Source organism: Thamnophis sirtalis, unplaced genomic scaffold (genome assembly GCF_051295495.1).
Source record: "Thamnophis sirtalis isolate CommonGarterSnake01/CBP01778 unplaced genomic scaffold, rThaSir2_p1.2 scaffold_5, whole genome shotgun sequence".
Classification (NCBI taxonomy): Eukaryota; Metazoa; Chordata; class Lepidosauria; order Squamata; family Natricidae; genus Thamnophis; species Thamnophis sirtalis.
In genome coordinates, this window is record NW_028261385.1 from 139,991,297 (window position 1) to 140,013,006 (window position 21,710).

General features: G+C 39.7%; 1 protein-coding gene across 2 annotated transcripts in view; it reads left to right on the top strand.

Annotated features, from left to right (window-relative positions):
- The window catches only part of NBAS (NBAS subunit of NRZ tethering complex), a 191,288-nt gene that overhangs the window by 126,580 nt on the left and 42,998 nt on the right, over positions 1 to 21,710 (top strand). For both annotated transcript variants that reach the window (XM_087716997.1, XM_087716998.1), the window contains 5 exons: positions 3,843 to 3,919; positions 6,424 to 6,561; positions 9,767 to 9,996; positions 13,429 to 13,539; positions 19,576 to 19,826. In XM_087716997.1, the coding sequence (XP_087573123.1) occupies positions 3,843 to 3,919; positions 6,424 to 6,561; positions 9,767 to 9,996; positions 13,429 to 13,539; positions 19,576 to 19,826 (807 nt within the window). The remainder of the gene's footprint in view (positions 1 to 3,842; positions 3,920 to 6,423; positions 6,562 to 9,766; positions 9,997 to 13,428; positions 13,540 to 19,575; positions 19,827 to 21,710) is intronic.

The window sequence follows — 21,710 nt, forward strand, 5'->3', positions numbered from 1 at the left end:
GACAGATACAGAGAATGACAGTGGTCTAAATCAGGGATGGGTTGCTGCCGCCCTTACTGCCGGTTCGGTGCATGCGCAGTTCTCTATAAATTGTTCTGCGTATGTGCAGGACTTTAAAAAGGACTAAAAAAGGACTAAAAAAGCATGCCGGCAACCGGGAAACCGGCCAGCCTGTCGTCCCTACCAGTTCGGCGACCAAGTCGCAATTTCCACTACCGAACCGGTAGCAACCCACCTCTGGTCTAAATTATAGTTACATTTCCTTTCCTTTTTAATTTATTTATTTACTTCTTATTCTTTTCCCATGCTTTGTATAACATCGATTACTCCAAAAGGGAATGGCATGATGAAAAATCACACTAATTAATTTTGTTTACATGTTTCTTCCCACATGGACCTTCATACAAAGTTGCTCATTTATAACTGACTTGCTTTAACGTAGATAAATGTTATTTGACGTTGTTGGCCTAAGAAAATCCATCACTGTCAAAGTTTCCAGGGAAACTGCTGAATTTGAATGTACAGGATGATACCCTATGACTCCGAATGTATAAGGTACTTCAGAGAAAAAAGGATCTCGTTCAGAATCTTGTTAATTCCTTTTAGTAGAAGTCAGATTCTCTTTTTTGGGGGGGGGGGAGGACTTTCAAGAGATTTTATTCACTTGTTTATCACTTAGCAATAGCAATAGCAGTTTGATTTATATACCACTTCGTAGTAGCCCTCTCTAAGCAGTTTACAGAGCTAGCATATTGCCCCCAACAATCTGGGTCCCCATTTTACCGACTTCGGAAGGATGGAAGGCTGAGTCAACCTTGAGCCGGTCAGGATTGAACTCCCAAACAGCAGTTGACAGTCAACACAATTAGCCTGCGATCTAACTACTATGCCACCACACAGTATATTTATGGTGTCTATTTTTAGTATATTTATGGAATAAATGAGCAGAAAAATGAAAGATTTTGACCCACACATTCTGCACATGTATCCTAGCCGTTATGCTATATTGCTAGGTCAGCAAGCAAAATAATTGTCAAGACTTTTAAAATATATACCATAAATCCACCAAACTTTTCCTCTGGTTTTCGAAAATTTCTTTTGATATTATCTGTAAGATTCTTTCCCTGTATATTGACAATTCTGAAATTTGCCAAATATAAAACTGAACAAAACACAGAAAAAAGAATCACTGGTTTTTTCTAGTTAATGTTCCATAACAGTTTTCCTCAATCGACAACATAATCTTTATATTTTTATAGATCATAGATAGATAGATGATAGATAGATAGATAGATAGATAGATAGATAGATAGATAGATAGATAGATAGGTAGATACTGTAGATACTGTAGATACTGTAGATAGATGATAGATAGATAGATAGATAGATAGATAGATGATAGATAGATAGATAGATAGATAGATAGATAGATAGATAGATACTGTAGATACTGTAGATACTGTAGATACTGTAGATAGATGATAGATAGATAGATAGATAGATAGATAGATAGATAGATAGATGATACTGTAGATAGATAGATGGATAGATGATAGATAGATAGATAGATAGATAGATAGATAGATAGATAGATAGATAGATAGAAAGATATAGATAGATATAGATAATCTGCAAAAAAAATATGGTGAGATGTAAATCAGAAGCCCATATTGGCTCGGTTGGCACCTGGTTCAAGAACCACTCTAGGTGTTGGAGTTTCTGCACATTTGGTGAAAAATAGGCTACAGGACTCAGGACTGTTGGCTGAGCAACCAGGACGAGGAACTGCCAAATTACTGGTAGAAAAAATGTTTACCCATCACAAATATACAGAGATTGAAAACAAAGAAATAATGATTTGTTATTACAGATCAAGTCCAAATTGGGTGCATTCACAAGATAATTGTAGCACCACTTGAACACTATCAGCATTGACAAAATCACTATCTGTCAGTTGCAAAAGGCAGCTTTTCTTGGAATAGCTTACATCCTGGTGTGACAGTATCTGTAACACCATCAAACCACCACATCTGCCTATCTCTGGTCCTTGGTAAGGACTCGATAGGTAAGCAAAAATGTCAAATCCTGTCTGAACATCTGGGTGTCTGTACAACAGATTGTAATTATAATATTATTATACATTATATAAATTATTGTTGAATACCACAATATTGTTGAGATGGGCAGCTAGATAAATTTGATTAAGTAATACATACATACCCTGTTTCCCTGAAAATAAGACCTCTCTGAATAATAAGCCCCATCAGGCTTTTGAGTGCATGGGCTAAAATAAGCCCTCTCCCAAAAATAAGCCCTGCCTAAAAATCTTGCAACACAGCAGCAGCCATGAGGTGACCACGCTAGCTGCCTTCTGCACCTCAAAAATAATAAGACTGCCCCGAAAATAAGGCCAAGCGCTTATTTTGGGGGTCAAAAGAAAACAAGGCCCTGTCTTATTTTCAGGGAAATACAGTTCATACATACACATACCTAGGCTTTAGGTGATTAGGGTTTTTAATTTTTTTATAATATATTGACTCTGCACTTACAAAAGTCCATGTTGCTTCGGGAGAATATGTGCTTTCTTGTAAAATATCCCATTTCCAGTCCCAGACAGAAATCCTAGAACATCATTTCCAGTTTGGGTACGCTATACTCATTTTGATGACCCAGCAGTCTGGTTTGGGGAAAGGCAACCGAGCTCAGAAATCATTGTCAGTGCTACTTGTATCTTTCCTCGCGTTGGGAATACTTACCAGCTGGAGTACTGAATTATAGATTTCCATAACTCTTTCATTGCAGTAATGGTTTGTAAAATGGTAATAGGCTTGCTGCATTCTTTCCCATGATAAATGCTTGATTAACGGTTGAGTCTTGGGTTACATAAAGAGTGATAAGTACAGATGTGCTGACTGGCAGAAGCAACATACGTATTTCACGTGGTCATGCTGCCCGTTTCTCTAAATGTTCATAACTTTTATATGATTGCTTTCGTTTTAAAGCCAGCCGATTTGACAATGTAAATCAGCCTGAAAAATGTTTCAACTGTTCAGTTTAACACCTGCCCTATACTGCTTTATCACCCTGACTGGAAAATAAACCAAAGCATTATCTCAATCTGTTCTGACCCCCCCCCCCCTCGTCCCACACCAACACACACTCCGAGCCAAAGATAAGTTACGGCATTTAATTAACAGATAGACAGGTCCTTGGCAGCAAACCGGCACAGATAAGCCTTGGCAGCAGTCCAACACAGATAAGCCATGGCAGCAATCCAGCCTACCAAGCTCACCATAATGTTCTCCGACATTAGTTCCTGCATTGACTTCTGCAAGAGGGGCGTGTGCACAAGTAGCCTTTTTATAGTCTCGAGAGGAGCCTAATTACCACCAGTTGAGTGCAATTACCTCCTGTACTTGCTCAACTGTTCCTTATGCCTATTAGTTCTTCGGTGCCGGGCATCCAGGAATAACTCACTGCTGGCGTCCGGATCACACTCCCTTGTCTCCTCCCCACTGTTCCAAGGCTCAGGCGCCTCCTGGTGGCCAACCAGCCTCTCTGCGCCCTGCTTGTAGTTGGAACCCTGTCCAGGGTCCTCCACATCCTCCAGAGCCGACTCATAGGGCCCCTCATTGTCGGAGTCTGGTGGCAGCTCCAACGGCTCCTGCTGGGCCACAACACAATCTAATTACATATTAATTGCTATTAAACTGATTAACATTAATTGAATGTATACATGACCTTTATGTCTGGAACTGAATGAAAAAAATGTGTAGAACTTAATATGTTCAAAGGTTGGAGATGTCAGCATTTGAATGTTTATGTCTCTTTCTCTATTGCAGTCCTGTTACAGTTGGCCAGTGAAGCTTTGCCAAATGACATGACATTATCTCTGGCTTACCTGCTTGCTTTACCCCAGGTATGTTCATGGATGAGACACGCTTCTTTGCTGCACTTATCTCTTATCCGCTTCTTGTATTGCATTTGAATTTAGTTTCCTTGATAAGGATAAACATACAGAATGCTTCAGCTCAAAAAAAAAAAAAGCTAGCTTCTGTTATATTTCAGCACATAATCTGATGTGAGACTGCTGGGGGAAGAAATGGTACTTTCCTCTGGTTCACTGACAAAAGGGCGCCCAACAAAAGCACGCCCGACGAAACCGCGGTGACAAAACTGCAAGTTCTAAACCGCGCCGACGAATGAGCGCTGAAGCGCGCCGACAACAGCGCGCCGACAGAAGCGTGCTCTAAACGTAACCCTGACCCTAACCCTTACCTTAACTTAAATCGCGCTTCTGTCAGCGCGCTGTTGTCGGCGTGTTGATGACATCGTGGTTTTCACACCACGGTTTTGTTGATACGCTTTTGTCATGCGTGCATTTGTCGGGTCACGCTTTCCTCTTCATTCTAGTGCACCAGCCTTTTCACTGCCCCAGTTTGGATTCAACTGACACTGAACCACAAAAATCAAACCGCCATATCAGTGATAACCAAATCCTTGGGCAGCAATCCAGCCTGCCAAGCTCACAAAAATGTTCTCCGTCATTGGTTCCTGTGTTGACTTCTGCAAGAGGGGTGTGTGCACAAGCAGTCTTTTTATAGTCTGGAGAGGAGCCTAATTACCACCAGCTGAGTGCAATTATCTCCTGTAACTGCGCAACTGTTCCTTACGCCTATTAGCTCTTCGGTGCCGGGCATCCAGGAACAACTCTCTGTTGGCGTCCGGATCACTCTCCCTTGTCTCCTCCCCACTGGTCTGAGGCTCAGGCGCCTCCTAGTGGCCAACCAGCCTCTCTGCGCCCTGCTCGGAGTCGGAACCCTGTCCAGGGTCCTCTACATCCTCCAGAGCCGACTCATCGGGCCCCTCGCTGTCGAAGTCTGGTGGCAGCTCCAACGGCTCCTGCTGGGCCACAACAAAACCAATTCATTTATTCAGTGAGTTAATTACGGTAGTTGTAATTTCTGAAGATTAGACAGAGAGAAATAAAGTGTAATACTGCATATCTTGCCTCGGAATTAGTGATTTATTTTATTGTCGCATGCACATCTCAGACCAATCCGATCTAGCCAGGCTTCTCCTACCACTTCTGACGATCAGACCTGGCACTCATAAATAATTCCAAAATCACTGTTTTTAAATATTTCCCCCACCCCCACCATCACCTCCCTCAAAGTTATAGGATAGCCAAAATACAGTTAGGATTTACAGTTGCCATTAGCTATAAGAACTTTTAAATACTACTGCTTTTAGATTTTTGTAGTTGAGGCAGGAAAAAAACCCGAAAGATTGATTTTGGGATTTGCTGATTAGATATGTTTGTTGTTATAGAAATGGCTCTTGTATATTAGATATGGAAAAGCAAAACATTGAAGCTAGTACTGTTATTACTTTTATTGTACTTCAGCAGAAAAGAATTAGAAGTTAATACTTTCCCCCCCCCTCTTCTCTTTATCCCACACTTCTTTCTCTCCCTTTCCCCTTCCCCACTGTCTTTATTTTCACTTGTATTTTATATTTTGATGAATTTAATAAAACATAATTATAGGAAGAACTTAGATGTACTGGGTTGTCTTTTCCAAAGTCAAATGAGGCTATAGACCTCCAGTCAAGCAGAAGAAACAATGGCTGGGGGTAGGGGCAGGAGAACATCAATTCATCTGAAGCCCTGCGTAACGTATGTGCAGATCCAAACAATATAGCCTTTTTAAATGACCAGTGGAAATGTTGTCAGCGTGCAAATTTTATAAGTGCCATCCGAGATTTTTTGTATAGTAGACTGTTCTGACCCCCCTTCCTCGCTCGTTCACAGACAGTCAGGCGGACTTAAAAGGAAATAACTTTATCAGTTCTGGCTCACACTGGCTGCGAGCCCAAAATAAACATAAATAAAGTCTCGGGCAAAAAGGTTACGCAGCAGAATGCAAAAACAAAGAGCTCTTACAGCAAAACCAGGTTTACAGAAAGAAAGCAAATCACTTCTCCAAGTGTCTCTTTGAATCAGGGTTACAGAAAGCAAATCACTTATCCAAGTGCCTCTCACAAACAAACCACGACCGATGAACGACGAACGAACGACGAACGTTGACTTCTGCAAAACCAGGGCGTGGCACCATCAGTCCTTTTATCTCCAAAAGACGACACTAACGAGCCCCAGCTGCATTGTTATTCCTGCATCCCGACTCAACTCACAGCAAACTTCTGCTGAGTCACAACAGTAGACACCATGCTGATAAACCATTGGAACCTTCACAGCCCATTTGCACCATTATTTTATTTATATTATGTTATATTACATTACATTATATTTTTTATTATTATTTATGCTGTACTCTTTCAATTATCATTCTAGAGCCATCATTAAAGACATGATATGCTTATCAAGATAATTTTGTATTGGCTACATTAATTCTCTTCTTCTAGGTGGTAGATGCCAACAACTGCTTTGAAAAACAGCCTCCTTCTGCTCTCTCACTCCAACTGGCAAGTTATTACTATAGTCTACAAATCTACGCTCACTTGGCACCATGCTTCAAGGATGAATGCCATCCTCTTTACAGGGTAGGTTTATATTTATTTATTTTTTAATATTATTTTTTTTCTATAAACACACACTAAAACTATGCTATAAATCCAACGCGCAAATTAAATCTAGATCAGGAACAACCTACTCATCTTAGCCAACTTGAATATTGGCCTTTTATCTTGAATCCTGTAGAAGAACAAAATCCCCAGTGTAGTTTTCCCAAAATAGATTAGCATTAGACTTCAGGCTGAGCATGATTACAAGTCTGGATTTTCCATATGCTTAAACCCATATTCAGGAAGTTGTTTGTACCAGAAGTATAATATAATCAAATAAGTTCTTTATTTTGCAGATGTAAGATGTAAGCCAGTGCAATATATAAGCTCTGGAATTCACTTTTTCAGGAAACGGTGGTGACAAAATATCTAAGAGTATCAGTCGTTTCTAAGCACGAGAGTGACACATTCCAAAAATATTGCTAGCCAATTTTCCACAAGGTGATATTAAAACTTCCAGAATTGCTAGGCAGCATCGTCACACTTTAATTCTAAAAGCAGTCATTTTATTACCTCCTTTGGTACTCTTATACAGAGAGTACCAAAGGAGGTAATGCTAATATATGGATATACTATATATTCCAAATAATTCACCTGCTTACTTTTCAGAATTCTTACATTTGTATTTCCTGTCTTGATATGTTATTTAAAAAGAGGAAAAGTAAAGAAATGCAATTCAGTTCATGGAATTTGAAAAAGAGGGAGAGGTATACATTTTTTAATAGAATAGAATAGCATAGAATTCTTTATCGGTGTGATTGGACACACAAGGAATTTGTCTTTGGTGCATTTGTCATAAGCTCTCAGTGAACATAAAAGAAAAGATACATTCGTCAAGAATCATAAGGTATAACACGTAATTATAGTCATAGGGTACCAGTAAGCAATCAAATCACATTAGGAAACAATCAGTATAAATTGGAAGGAAAAAGTGGGAGGAGATGGGTGATAGGAACAATGAGAAGCATAGCAATAGTAATGCAGACTTAGTAAATAGTTTTACAATTTTGAGGGAATTACTTGTTTAGCAGAGTGATGGCGTTCGGGGAAAAAACTGTTCTTGTGTCTAGTTGTTCTGGTGTGCAGTACTCTACAGAGTCGTTTTGATGGTAGGAGTTGAAACAATTTATGTCCAGGATGTGAGGGGACTGTAAATATTTTCACAGCCTTCTTTTTGACTTGTGCAGTATACAAGTCCTCAGTGGAAGTCAGGTTGGTAGTAATTGTTTGTTCCGCAGTTCTAATTATCCTCTGAATAATTAGTCTATCTTGTTGGGTTGCCAAACCAAACCAGACAGTTATAGAGATGCAGATGACAGACTCAATAATTCCTCTGTAGAATTGTATCAGCAATTCCTGGGCAGGTTGAGCTTTCTGAATTGGCACAGAAAGAACATCTTTGTTGTGCTTTTTTTGACGATGTTTTTGATGTTAGGTGTCCATTTTAGGTCTTGCGACATGATCGAACCTAGAAATTTGAAAGTCTCTACTGTTGATACTGTATTGTCTAGTATTGTAAGAGGTGGTAGTATGGGGTGGTTTCTCCTAAAGTCTCCCACCTTTTCTGTGGTTTTGAGTGTGTTCAGTTCCAGATTGTTCCGGTCGCACCACAAGGCTAGTTGTTCAACCTCCTGTCTGTATGCGGATTCATTGTTGTATCATCTGCAAACTTCAGTAGTTTAAACAGGTGGATCTTTTGAGGTGCACTCACTGGAATAGAGAGAGAAGTGGAGAGAACACACAGCTTTGGGGGCGCCCTGTGCTAATTGTACAGGTATCGATGTGATTCTGTTTAGCTTCACTTGCTGCTTCCTATATAGACATAATCCTGGCAATTGCTACAATAATGCTGATATACAGGACGTGTTTTAAAAATAGTCTGTCAAGTTCAAAAGGTTGATTTAACGTTTAAAGTGGTGGCTCCTTGAGAGGGATTTTGAGAAAAATTACTATAGTTAAAGGAAAGGATACAGCAACCCATCCTTCTTTAGATCAATTCGGGAGAAAGAGACCTGTGTATTAAAACATGTATTTGTTGTCAGCATGTCCAGTTAAATCTTCAACTTTAAAAATTGGTAAGACAGCAGTGCAGATGAAATGATCATATTTTGTAGATTGATAAGCTTTTAAAATTCCAATATAAGTGGAACACACTTTCTAGAATGCAGTTTATATAGTATCAAACAAGTAAATGGTGTTTTGGTTATTGATAACTTAAAAGAAACCTTTATTAGGTTACTGTGAAGAGCAACCAGTAATATTTTATAAAAATAGAATGGGATGTAGTGAAATCTTATAACATGTCTCTCAGTACTTGATGGAACTAAGTAAATTGTGGATTTTGACCTCACCATGAAAGTGGTAAAGTCACAAAGCAATATTGTAAAATGCGGAAGTTTTTATTAGGTATATGCATTGATAATATTTAATTTGAACTGCAATTTGGAAAAAAATTAGACTCATTTCCATCCAAAGGTAAAATCTAAATCTTTGTTTGCAAATAAGAGATTGTAAATTAACACGGGAAAATAAATTTTGAAAAATTGAATGAAATTTGTACATGGAGTAGTTCCTTATAAAAAGATAAAGCTGCCTAATTTAAAACAAAACAGAGTGGAGGTTTGAAATAAACTTCTATTTTTTTTTTTATCTTTAAAAAGAAAAAAGAATTCAATGATCACTTTTATTTCCTGGTAAAATTGAAAGGAACGTTCAAGCTTTTTTGTCGGTTCTGAGGGTACTAGAACTCTTACATTTTAAATAAATAGATTTAAGGGTTTGGTACTAAAACAACTTTTAAGAGTTTGAATGTTCCCCCAGTTTAAAAAAAAAGAATACATTTGTTGCCTGTCAATTTTTATGATCAATTGCAATTTAAGAAATGCTTATAGTACAAAAGTTTGCAAGTGGCGGAATCGGCAAAATTTGAGAAAGTAAAGTGATTTTTTATTGTTGCTGCTAGCAGTGTGTTTTGAAGATAAGGCATTTTTTTTTATTTGCTTGCTTGCTATCTTACTTTTGTTTGGAAATGATCAAAAGGTATGAAAGTAAGATGTTTTCTTCTCAAACCCCCCCCCCCAAACCCTCGATGTACCCCCACATTTTGAAGACAGTTAAAAATGCCATCATAACATGATTCTTCGAACAAACGTAAATCTCAGTGTGTTGTGAATTAATTCTACAGGCTGACCCCAAGGATATAATTCAGATGGTCACAAAGCATGTTACCAACTCCAGCTATGCGGACTGGCCAGAAGAAATAGCAATTCTGATTAAACATCTTCAGTACTATAATGAACGACTCTTGGATTTCACCCAGGCTCAAATTCTTCAAGGCCTTGGCAAAGGAGTGGATGTCCAAAGGTTTACAGCAGATGGTCAATACAAGAGAGAAACCATATTAGGTTTGGCAGAGTAAGTTGGTGTCTACTTAGTATATCTTTTAACCTGTCATAACCTGTGCATACGCAGAAGCATTTTTTTAAAGTAATGTGCAGTAGCAGCAGCCGGAACCCACTCCTGGGTAGCTGGTTTAACTGCCAAACCATATTTTGGGAAGACTATGTGGCAACCATGAAATCCTTCCCTAGGGAAACCTTCTGCAGAATAGGGCATTGGACCATGTTTTCTAGGATGGCTTATTGTGTAGATCTGGAATACATGTATATATACTTGACACATAATAGAGGTAGTTGTCGTATTACGACCACTCGTTCAGCGATTGTTCGGAATTATAACAGCACTGAATGAAGGGGACTTGTGACCAGAGTGTGAAGTTGTGGCTGCTGCACCATCCCCTGTGAGCATGTAATTGTCATCCAGGTATTAGTTGGCCAGCTTGCGATTATGAGGTTATAGTCAAGCTGTGGTCACTTGATCGCCATTTGCAACTTTTCCTGCCAGGTTCCTATAAGCAAAGTCAATGGGGAAGTCCGCAAGGAAGATTTGAAGTTGTTCCCATAAGTCAGAGGTGTCAAACCCGCATCATCACGGCGGCCTCACGTGACATATCACAACTTTTTTCCCCTTTGCTGAACTGGGCGTGAGTTGAGTTGAGTTGAGTTGCGTTTATTGGTCTTGTATGCCGCCCACTCCCGAAGGACTTTGGGCGGCTCACAACAAACAAGGGAAGGGGATAAATAAAATACACAACATTCACAGTTACCGTGGGGCTGGATATTTCACAAGCCCCCCGGCTTGCTGGAGCAGCCAGGACTTGGTGGCTTTGCGGAAGGCTGGGAGGGTAGTAAGGGTCCAGATCTCCACGGGGAGGTCATTCCAGAGGGCTGGAGCTGCAACAGAAAAGGCTCTCCCCCGGGGAGTTGCCAGCTCATGGCGCACCCGGCCCATGGGTCATGAGTTTGACAGTCCTGCTATAAGTCATTCCCACTATTTTTTTTTCCCAAGGAACACCCTTATGGAATAAGAGATTTCTGGAATGTTGTATGCCATAGCACCTTTATGCTCGTCAATTTACCCATGTTCCATAGCATCTTCCCTTGGTCCTTGCCAGCCTGCCTGTGTTCAGAAGAGCCTGCCAACAGCCCACGTTGGCTTGTCCATGAACAAAAATGCCTTCCCAAACTCAGAGGTTCCCACCTGTGGCCCCTGCCAGCCTGCCTATGCTCAGAACCACCTGCCTATAGTACCCACCAAACCATGGCACTTGTGTACTTCCTATGCTCCTTGTTTGGGGCTACTGTCTCTTCCTGCCTCACACAGTCCTGAAGTTATGAAAGCAACCTGGGCTGCTGGGATTGCTGTTGTTAAAAAGTACAGATATGTGCTATTGCATTTTATATCTGCATCACTTCATGATGGAAATTTTGGTCCCAATTGCCATTGCAACCCAAGGACTACCTGTATATATGGAGAGAGAGAGAGAGAGAAATGCAGTTGCTTTGATTGAACCTTTGTCTGATGTTTCTGAGACTCGATGATGTTGATGTTTATTGGTCTTGTATGCCGCCCACTCCCGAAGGACTCCGGGCGGCTTACAATAAACAAGGGAAGGGGATAAATAAACAAAACAACACTTTAAAATACACAACAGTCACAGTTTCCATGGGGCTGGATATTTCGAGAGCCCCCTGGCCTGCTGGAGCAGCCAGGACTTAACGGCTTTGCGGAAGGCCGGGAGGGTAGTAAGGGTCCAGATCTCCACGGGGAGGTCGTTCCAGAGGGCTGGAGCTGCGACAGAGAAGGCTCTCCCCCGGGGAGTCGCCAGCCGACATTGGCTGGCAGATGGGATCTGGAGAAGACCTAACCTGTGAGATCTAATCGGTCTATGGGAGGTAATTGGCAGGAGGCGGTCTCTCAGGTACCCAGGTCCGATGCCATGTAGGGCTTTAAAAGCTCCTTTACAAAATTATTTATCTTATTTGTCTCAAAGTACGGTATCAGGAGCGCATCAAGGAAGCTTCACATTGCCTTCAAAGGAATGTGGATTGCTATTGCTGATCCATACTTAACCGACACTTGTGAGAATGTAAATCCCCCATTCATAAAAGGCCTTCCTTGGTTTCAACTTTCATTAGCAAAATATGCTGCTGTTGGACCCAATAGCAATTCCCCAAATGCTTTGCTACAAGTTATTGTATATATGCTCCTGTATGATATTCAACTTGCCTAAATAGATTTACCCAGTTAGATTGGCTTTTCAGAGTCTTGGTCAAACCTTATATTATATTTTTTATATTCTTCCGCAAAAAAAATACAGCTCTTGGAACTAGTAGTAATTCCCCAAATGCTTTGTTACAAGTTATATATGCTTCATATTCAACTTTACGCAGTTAGATTGGCATTTCAGAGTCTTGGTCAAACTTTATATGCTTTATATTCTTGAGGTTTTTTTTTACTGTCAACATCAAGAGCAAGAATGATAAGGATGTGAATAGAAAATACTGGTTTCTAACTCAGGAGAATGGGGGTTAGTTAATCCCTACTAGTAATGCACACCGCAGCTTGAGAAGTTTTATATCTAATGAAAGCCTTTTTGCTTGACTTCAAATGCATAAATAATGTTCCCGGGATCCAAACTGTAGCCTCTGCTGATTTCACATTAATAAAGAAATTACTGAAATGTGAATAATATTTTCATCCTTTTCTTAAAAAAAAACAACATCCAGACTTTAGAGTCTACTCCTTTTCACTCGAGTTATATGTTTTATAATATATATATATTTTAGGGATAAATAAAAGGGGATGAAAGTTTAGTTTCTGAAGAATTTTATTGCAGCAGGATGTTCCAACCTTTCCAGGCCGTAGAATGTGGTATTTAACGGGTGGGTGGGGAATCTTGAAACCTTTGAACAAGAGGCAAAGCTTTAGCAGTGGGAAATTGGCTGTATTCAAGTCAAGTTTGTTGAGTGTGGGAGGAGGGCTTTAGACTGTCACGGAACTTAGGGTTCCATGAATAATTTGAAATACCTTGGAATAGATCCTATAGATCATTGATGGTGAACCTTTTCCGGACTGAGTGCCAAAGCGTGTGTGCGTGCAAATGCGCACATGTGTGTCCAAATCCCCAAAATTCAATGCACGCGCCCCCATGCATGCACGCGCCCCCATGCATGCGCACATGGGTTCCCCACACGCCCCTCACCCCTGCACATGTGTGGCAGAGACCTGAAGACCAGCTGGCTGGCGGGAGGCGCATGCACAGTGGAGCTGAATTTGAGCTACGGGTCAAAGATGGTGCTGCATGCCACCTATGGCACACGTGCCATAGGTTCACCATCACAGCTATAGATACTGTTCTGTTTTGTAGTGAAGCATTTTTCAAATTGGTTTTTTTTTTTTAACTTAATAGCTGTTAAACTTTTTTTTCCCCACATGGGTAACCAGAACACTAGAAGAAAATGTGTACAGTATTGCTCTCTCCTTGGCTCAGCGTTATAACGTCCCACTCTGGGAAGTTCATATGACACACTTGGAATTTCTCTTCAGCGACAGCGGGTAAGTACAGAACCTCAGTCTGTTTCATTTATTTTACCGTGGCACGACAAAACCGCGGTCCACTAAAGCGCGCCCGATTAAAGCGCGGCGCTGATGTCATCAGCAGCGCAACAACAGCGACGGCAGAGAAAAAAGGGCGCTTTAAAAAGCGCTTTGAAAGCAAGCTGATTCACGTTAAGGTAAGGGTTAGGGTTAGGTTAAGGGTTAGGGTTAGGTTTAGGGTTAGGTTAAGCGTTAGGGTTTGGTTTAGGGTTAGGTTAAAGGTTAGCGTTAGGTTTAGCGTTAGGTTAAGGGTTAGGTTTAGGGTTAGGTTAAGGGTTAGGGTTAGGGTTAGGTTTCGGGGGGGTTAGGTTTAGGTTTAGGGGTTAATTTTAACTTTAGCACTCACAGCGTGCTTTTTTCATCGCGCTGTGATGACATCAGGTACGCGGTTTCGTCGAGTGCGCTTTAGTCGACCGCGGTTTTGTGGTGGAACCTATTTTACAAGTAAGCAAGTATCCAGAAAGTGGCGCTCAAGTGAACATTCTCAACTTGATTAGCTGAGACAGTATCTATAGCAGTGTTTCTCAACCTAGGCAACTTGAAGATGTCCGGACTTCAACTCCCAGAATTCCCCAGCCAGCATTCGCTGGCTGGGGATTCTGGGAGTTGAAGTCCAGACATCTTCAAGTTGCCAAGGTTGAGAAACACTGATCTATAGTTTTGTGTGGAAATACTCAATACCTTTTGGGTTTTCTGAATGTTTGAATGTTCGACTTTCATGTGGCTCCTATCAAAGACAGCATAAATAAATAATATCTGAATAACACTTTCTCCATTTGTTTCATAAACAAAATAACCCAACATGCAATTTCAGCGTCCTGGGGACACTTGCATGAATATTTTATTAAGCATTTAAGGCTAATTTGTCCTATATAAATTTATCAAACTTTATCTGGTCTCATCGCAGTAAAGATCTTATTACAGTTTAAGAAACACAGCTTAACCACATAAAATACATGTCTGAAGACCTCCAGTGTTTATTTTAAAAAAATGTGTTTATCAGTCAGGAGAAGTTTCCAAATCCATTTTTAAAGCTTTGGGGCTTTCTCACTCCACAGTCAGAAACTTGAGAAAATAACTTGAGCAGAGTTTAAAATTACCCAGAAAAAATCACAGAACCTCAAAATAACATCCAGTGATCTATAGGCCTCTCTTCCCTGAGTCCATCTTCAGAAAAGTGTGGTAAAAGTGAGATTGATAGGAGAGTTACAAGATAGAAGACAGAAGTCTAAGCAGAAGATTGATGCTGACATTAAGTTTGCCCCAAAAAAGAACCAATAACAACCATGTAGCTGAACACCCAGAACTCTTCGGACAAATGACTCAAAGGTGGAAATTTTCATTGGTGTTATTAGATCTATTTTGGTGCTATTAAAACCAAACAGCACTTTCTACTTTAAGAGCCTCATACTGGAACTGCCCGGAAACACAAAAATATTGGACAAAAATTTGGAAATGGGTGCAAGAAATTACAGGAGAACAGATAAAATACAAACCCGAAATCTTTCTACTGGGAATAATCAAAGGGAAATATACAAAGAAAATTAAGTACATATTAACACATCTGCTAACCACAGCTAGAATAGCATTTGCCCAATGCTGGAAACAAAATAATACCCCCTCGGACGAATTAGTGATAAAAAAAAACCTTGGATTGTGCAGAGATGGACAAATTAACACTGAAATTAAAAGATAAAGAAGAGTTGAAATATTATGAAATTTGGAACAATTGGTACAAATGGCTGCAAAACAAGAATAAAATTAATTAAGCCAAAAAACTATATATAAATATATAGAGAACTGTGTATAAAGTTGTGTAAATATGGAAGTGAAATATTATATACATGTACAGATATGATGACATAACAATGTTGATGTAATGACTGTAAGGTGTCGTAGAGGGGAAAAAATAATAATAAAAAAATCTGCTAAAAAAAAAGAGACTCATACTCACTCATATGGATGTGGAAGTGTCATGGTTTGGAGATGTTTATTGCCTGAGGATCTGGATGACTTGCCATCACTTAAACATGCAAGAATGCTGTTTTGCATTATAGAACTCTATGAGAGAATATCTAGCCATCTACCCATCCCCCTTAGCACAGTGCTTCTCAACCTTGGCCCATCTGAAGATGCGTGGACTTCAACTCCCAGAATTCTCCAGCCAGCTCTGCTGGCTGGGGGATTCTGGGAGTTGAAGTCCACGCATCTTCAGGTGGGCCAAGGTTGAGAAACACTGCCCTAGCACAAGTGGGTCATGAAGCGAAGCAGCAATTCAAAATATACAAGTACGTCTGCAAGAAATGAAGAACATCAAATGAATTGCTTTTGAATAGTCAAGACAACCATTTGTTATATACAGAAATACATAATAATGTTTTATTTGTGCTGATAAATAAATAAAGGGAGACTAGTATAGATCTATTTCAAGCTATTTAGCTCTCATCAGCTAGCCATACCCTTACTGGGATTCAAACCTGTGCTGTATTGCTTCTTAGGCAAACGTCTTAGCCATTAAGCCATAGGTCTCTTCCTTATCAGCTGAAATAAATAAATACATAATACATGCTATATGCATTTTTTCTTATTATTTAATACAGATAGTCCTGCACGTACAACCATACGTCAACCTAGAATTACAGTTGTAAGTTGTGCCAAATGATAAGTGACCATGCCCAATTTTACAACTTTTTTGCTCTGGTCATTAAGCGAACCCATTTCCACTCAATGGGTGTTTAGTTTGCCAGAAATGGAAGTAAACACCAGTTGCCAGCAAAAGTCTTCAAAAATTGTGGTTAAATGGCGGCGGACTGGCCATAATTATGGGCTGGTTACCAAACGCTCAAAATGCAATGGCGGGGAGTTACATAAATTATATAAAATGGATTTATATAAGATATATAAACTGGGGAAGGGGCACCATCAGAACTTTGAAACCAAGCCACAAGGAGTGATGGAGTATTATGTGGTAGGTGCTTGAATTGTATACTAGCTTTATTATTAATATTACGATGTTGTGAATGTGCCTTTTGAGTGATTTTATAAAAATGAAATGATAAAAATTAAACATCGGTTTAAGGTTAATGCACAACCTGGTGCCTTCCATTATGTTGTTAGAGTGCAGCTTCCCTATCAGAAATTATCCCCCTAATAGTAAACCCTGGTGACACCTACAGTCTAAAAACATGGTTCACCGACAAATGCGCGCACGACAAAAGGGCGCCGACAAAACCGTGGTGATAAAACCGCGATGTCGACAGCGCGCCCACAAAGGCGTGCTGACAAAAGAGCGCCAACAGAAGCGCACCATCAACAAACAACGTGAAAACAACATAACCCTAAACCTAACCCTAAACCTAACCTTAACCCTAATTGCCCTTCTGTTGGTGCTCTTGTCGGCGCGCCTTTGTGGGCGCGCTGTCGACGTCGTGGTTTTATCACCGCCGTTTTGTCGGCGTGCTGTTGTCAGGCGCGCATTTGTCGGGTCACATAAAAACATATAGAGAACAGCAGTTTGCTTAACCTCTTCTTGAGTTTTCTGATATTTTTTCTGGCGCATTGTTCAGAACCTTTCTTCTCTTGAAATGATTTGTTCTTTTGTTATAAAAAAAAAAAGTTGCTGGGAATTCAGGGGAAAGAGAAATAGATTATGACATAGTTTTTCACATCATACCTAATTGCAAAGTGCCTTGGTTAACAATTTATCAATTTAGGCATATAGCTTGTAAAAATTGCCTTAGTGTGAGGTGAGAATCCAGTTATAGGAAGCAGAAAGACTATTGATATGTTTGCCATTTTGAGTTGCGTATAGGGAAAAATGGCAGGAGAAAAATATTTGTAATAATTGTTGGCAAACTATAGGTTAGCAGGTAGGTATGAATCCTGTATGTGTTTGTCCATCCTTGCCTCTTTTCTTCATTCCACTGATGTGTAAGTTACCTTTGCAATGACACAAAGTAGAAAGCTACAGGCAAATCGGCCGAGTGCTTGATTTTCAGTATCTTTAGAAAAGCATTACTTAATACATAGGTCCTACTGCTGTTGCACATAATCCCAGGAGAAATTTAGCTGCCGTAACATGCACACGTTGCTAAGCAACCACCCAGTTTAGATAAAAACAAGCCTGCTGAATGTTGAACAAATTTTATATCAATAAGAAAGCCCTCTAATAACATGGACTTGGGATAAATACTGTACTTAACTGATTCACCTTTGAACAGAGAGCTATGAGGCATGGAAGCAGATAGTGAGTGGAAACAGATGGTACCTCTTAGAAGTACAAGAAGAAGCTTAAATGAAGTAGGGGTAAAGCAAAAAGAAAGCAAATCCATACTGTTTATGCTGAATATTCTATGTACTGAATATACTGAATTATATACTGAATCAAAATCATGTGAAGTGCAAGTACCGCTTTATAAAACCTTAGTAAGACCACACCTGGAATGCTGCATCTAGTTTTGGTCACCACGTTATAAAAAAAGATGTTGAGACACCCCTCAGTTATTCTTGTTAGGTTTAATTATTGATTGTACGGTTATAGAGACTAACTTGATTTTGCATTTAATAACGGCAGCAAGACTGTTGGTGGCGCAATTCTGGAAGAAGGAAGATCTGCCTACTATTAAAGAATGGACATTAAAAGTAACAAACCTAGCAGAGATGGCTAAAATATCAGCATATCTCAAGGACCACTCAAATGAGAGATATAAACTGGAGTGGAGAAGATGGATTGACTATACTCAAAATAAATATGGGACTAAGAAATTCCAGATAGTTTATGACTGAAGAAACAAGGAATGATATAATCTGTTTAGAGTTAGCCTAGCAAAGAGGAGTTAAAGCTCAAATGAAAGATGATATTAGCTTTCTTTAATTTCATTTTAGAATATCTTTGTTAAAGATTTATACCCTGTATTGGTTCTGGGAAATCGGAGTGGGAGGAAGGGTGGGGTGGGGTTCGGGTGGGGAGGGCAGGGGGGGAGGTAAACATTTGTAAAAGTTTTTTTCCCCTAAAATTTTCAATAAAAAAAAAGATGTTGAGACTTTGGAAAAAGTGCAGAAAAGAGCAACGAAGATGATTAAGGGACTGGAGACTAAAATATATGAAAAACGATTGCAGCAATTAAACGTGGCTAGTCTAGTGAAAAGAAAAACAGGGTGACATGATAGCAGTGTTCCAATATTTGAAGGGCTGCCCCAAAGAAGAGGGGGGTCAACTTATTTTCCAAAGCACCTGAAGGCAAGGCAAGAAACAATGGATGGAAATTAATCAAAGAGATATTTGAACTAGAACTAAGGAGAAATTTCTGACAGTGAGAACAATCAACCAGTGGAACAGAAGTTGCCTTCAGAAGTTGTGGATGCTCCATTAGTGACACAACAGCCACCTGTTTGAAATGGTATAGGGTTTCCTGCTTAAGCAGGGGGTTGGACTAGAAGACCTCCAAGGTCCCTTCCAACTCTGATATTCTGTTTTATTATATTCTAAACCTTAACTGCAGCATTATTAGAAAAGCACACAATTTTGATTCATTTGGAAAGAATCCTCACCAAAGCAAGAAATTATACCGGTACTTAGGGGTTTTGTTTCTTTTTTTTTATTGCTTAAAATTAGAAATAATTTTAATTAATGTTGTCCTACACCATTTTCATAGTTTCCTTTTATTTTATTTTTCTTGATATGTGGCACTACTGTTCTAACTTACAAATAAAAGCTGATACTCATTAAATTATTAGAACATCATATTTAAATACAGATTTGTTTTATTATGTCCTTCGAAAAGTTGCTGAGTTTTTAGAACTGTGGATAATTGTGCTTATGAGCAAGACAATTGGCTTGCAGATGATAGTTTAGGATTTAATGCAGAGAACCTCTCTCTTTGAAAATCTTTTCATACTTAATAACATCACCCAGTATTTAGCAAAAAGTTAGATTGATAAATTGATGAAATGGGTGGTTTCATTTATTACATTTTCTTTTGCTTTTCCATGCAGTTTGTCCACAGTTGCAATAGAAGACCGGGCAAAAAGTCTTGGCCTATTTGAGACTCTGAAAACTGTTCCAAAAGCCTTTCATGAGCATATGACCAAATATGTATATCCTATCATTGAAGGAAAGGATCATCAGCGCTTACTCTACTATTTCACACTTCTTGAGAACTGTGTTTGCTCTGAATTTGTGAAAGATGCCATCAAACTTGAAACTCACATACGACTTCTGAAAAAATTCAAGGCAGTTGCACCAGGTACAAGTTCTTAACATTCATAACTATTTAGCAAAGCTGGATGTCTTTAAAGATAAGGCTGCAGTTCAGCATTTGTTTGATGAATTTAATCTTCTGTGTGGTTACTTGTTTCTTGCCGAGATTAGTTTGCGAGTATCTGAGAAAGAAAGCTGCATATGGAGATCAATTATTTTGTTAATTAATATACCTTACTTTAAAGACTGGCATTGATACTTACTAATTGATATAAAGGTATGTTTTTGTTATGGCCTTGTGCTTTAGAGTGAGAGCTTCTTACAGGTGAGCACAGACACCGATGTTCATTCTCAGACAGATGGATGGATGGATGGATGGATGGATGGATGGATGGATGGATGGATGGATGGATGGACAGACAGACAGACAGATCGATAGAGCCATGATTGACCACCTTGATAGCAATAGCAATAGCAGTTAGACTTATATACCGCTTCATAGGGCTTTCAGCTCTCTCTAAGCGGTTTACAGAGTCAGCATATTGCCCCCACAGCCTGGGTCCTCATTTCACCCGCCTCGGAAGGATGGAAAGCTGAGTCAACCTTGAGCCAGTGAGATTTGAACTGCAGATAGCAGTCAGCTGAAATGGCCTGCAGTACTGCACCCTAACCACTGCGCCACCTCGGCTCTAGAACAGATAAAGGAGGAAAATGGCAAATGTACAAGATTGTTGTGTATCTTTTTTAACAGTCTAGTCTTCCTATAGGGAAACATTAGCTTAAATTCATGGTAATGGTACATATGTTGACTTCATTCATATTATATATGAGTTAAGATGATATTCTGGAGGGGATGCCTATATTTTACATTGAGATAACAACTTGAGCATTAGACTGATATCCTAAGATTTTAATGGCTACCATCATTTCTCAAAAAATGGATTTGGACACCGTGTGACATTTTTGTCATTTTTTTATTTTTTTATTTTAAATAGGTCCAGAGTAATGGATTTATCATGTGCATTGTGGCACTGCAGGTGTTATTGTACACAACCTTTGGCTTTACACAGTATAGCAATAGCAATAGCAATAGCAGTAGACTTATATACCGCTTCATAGGGCTTTCAGCCCTCTCTAAGCGGTTTACAGAGAGTCAGCATATTGCCCCCAACAATCTGGGTCCTCATTTTACCCACCTCGGAAGGATGGAAGGCTGAGTCAACCCTGAGCCGGTGAGATTTGAACCGCTGAACTGCTGATCTAGCAGTAGCCTGCAGTGCTGCATTTAACCACTGCGCCAGTAGTCTTTTTTATTTTATTTTAGTTGCCTACACAAAGAAAGGACTGGGAGCTGCTACCTTTAAACAGGGTTGGAAAATCTTCATTCCCTGGGCTATTCCACCCTATTAGACTGACAAATGTGATGGAGAGCAAAGTCCCCATCTATTTTTTGACCTATGCCTTGACACCATCTATTTTTTGACCTATGCCTTGACACTACCTTATAGGTACAAATGGTGAGGCAACAGAATAGATCCACTTTTCCTGACCTGCTTTTCCCCCCATTGCAGATGGATTGCGTGATCCACGTCACCTACGCTATTCTTTTTTCTTAGCTGAGAAAAGATCAGGCCAGAGGACTATCAACCAGGGAAGGCATAATCAAATCTTGATTATTTCTAGCTTGCCCAATCCCAATCTTTCCCATTGGAGAAAATAAACAATGAAATAATTTCTTTGTGAAGAAAGTTTAGAAAATCATAGCTGCTCACATCATCCTGAGCCTCGGTGGTGCAGTAGCTAAGAGTGCAGTACTGCAGGCTACTTCTGCCACCTGCCAGCTGCCTACAATTTGGCAGTTCAAATCTCACCAGGCTCAAGGTTGACTCAGCGTTCCATCCTTCCGAGGTGGGTCAAATGAGGACCCAGA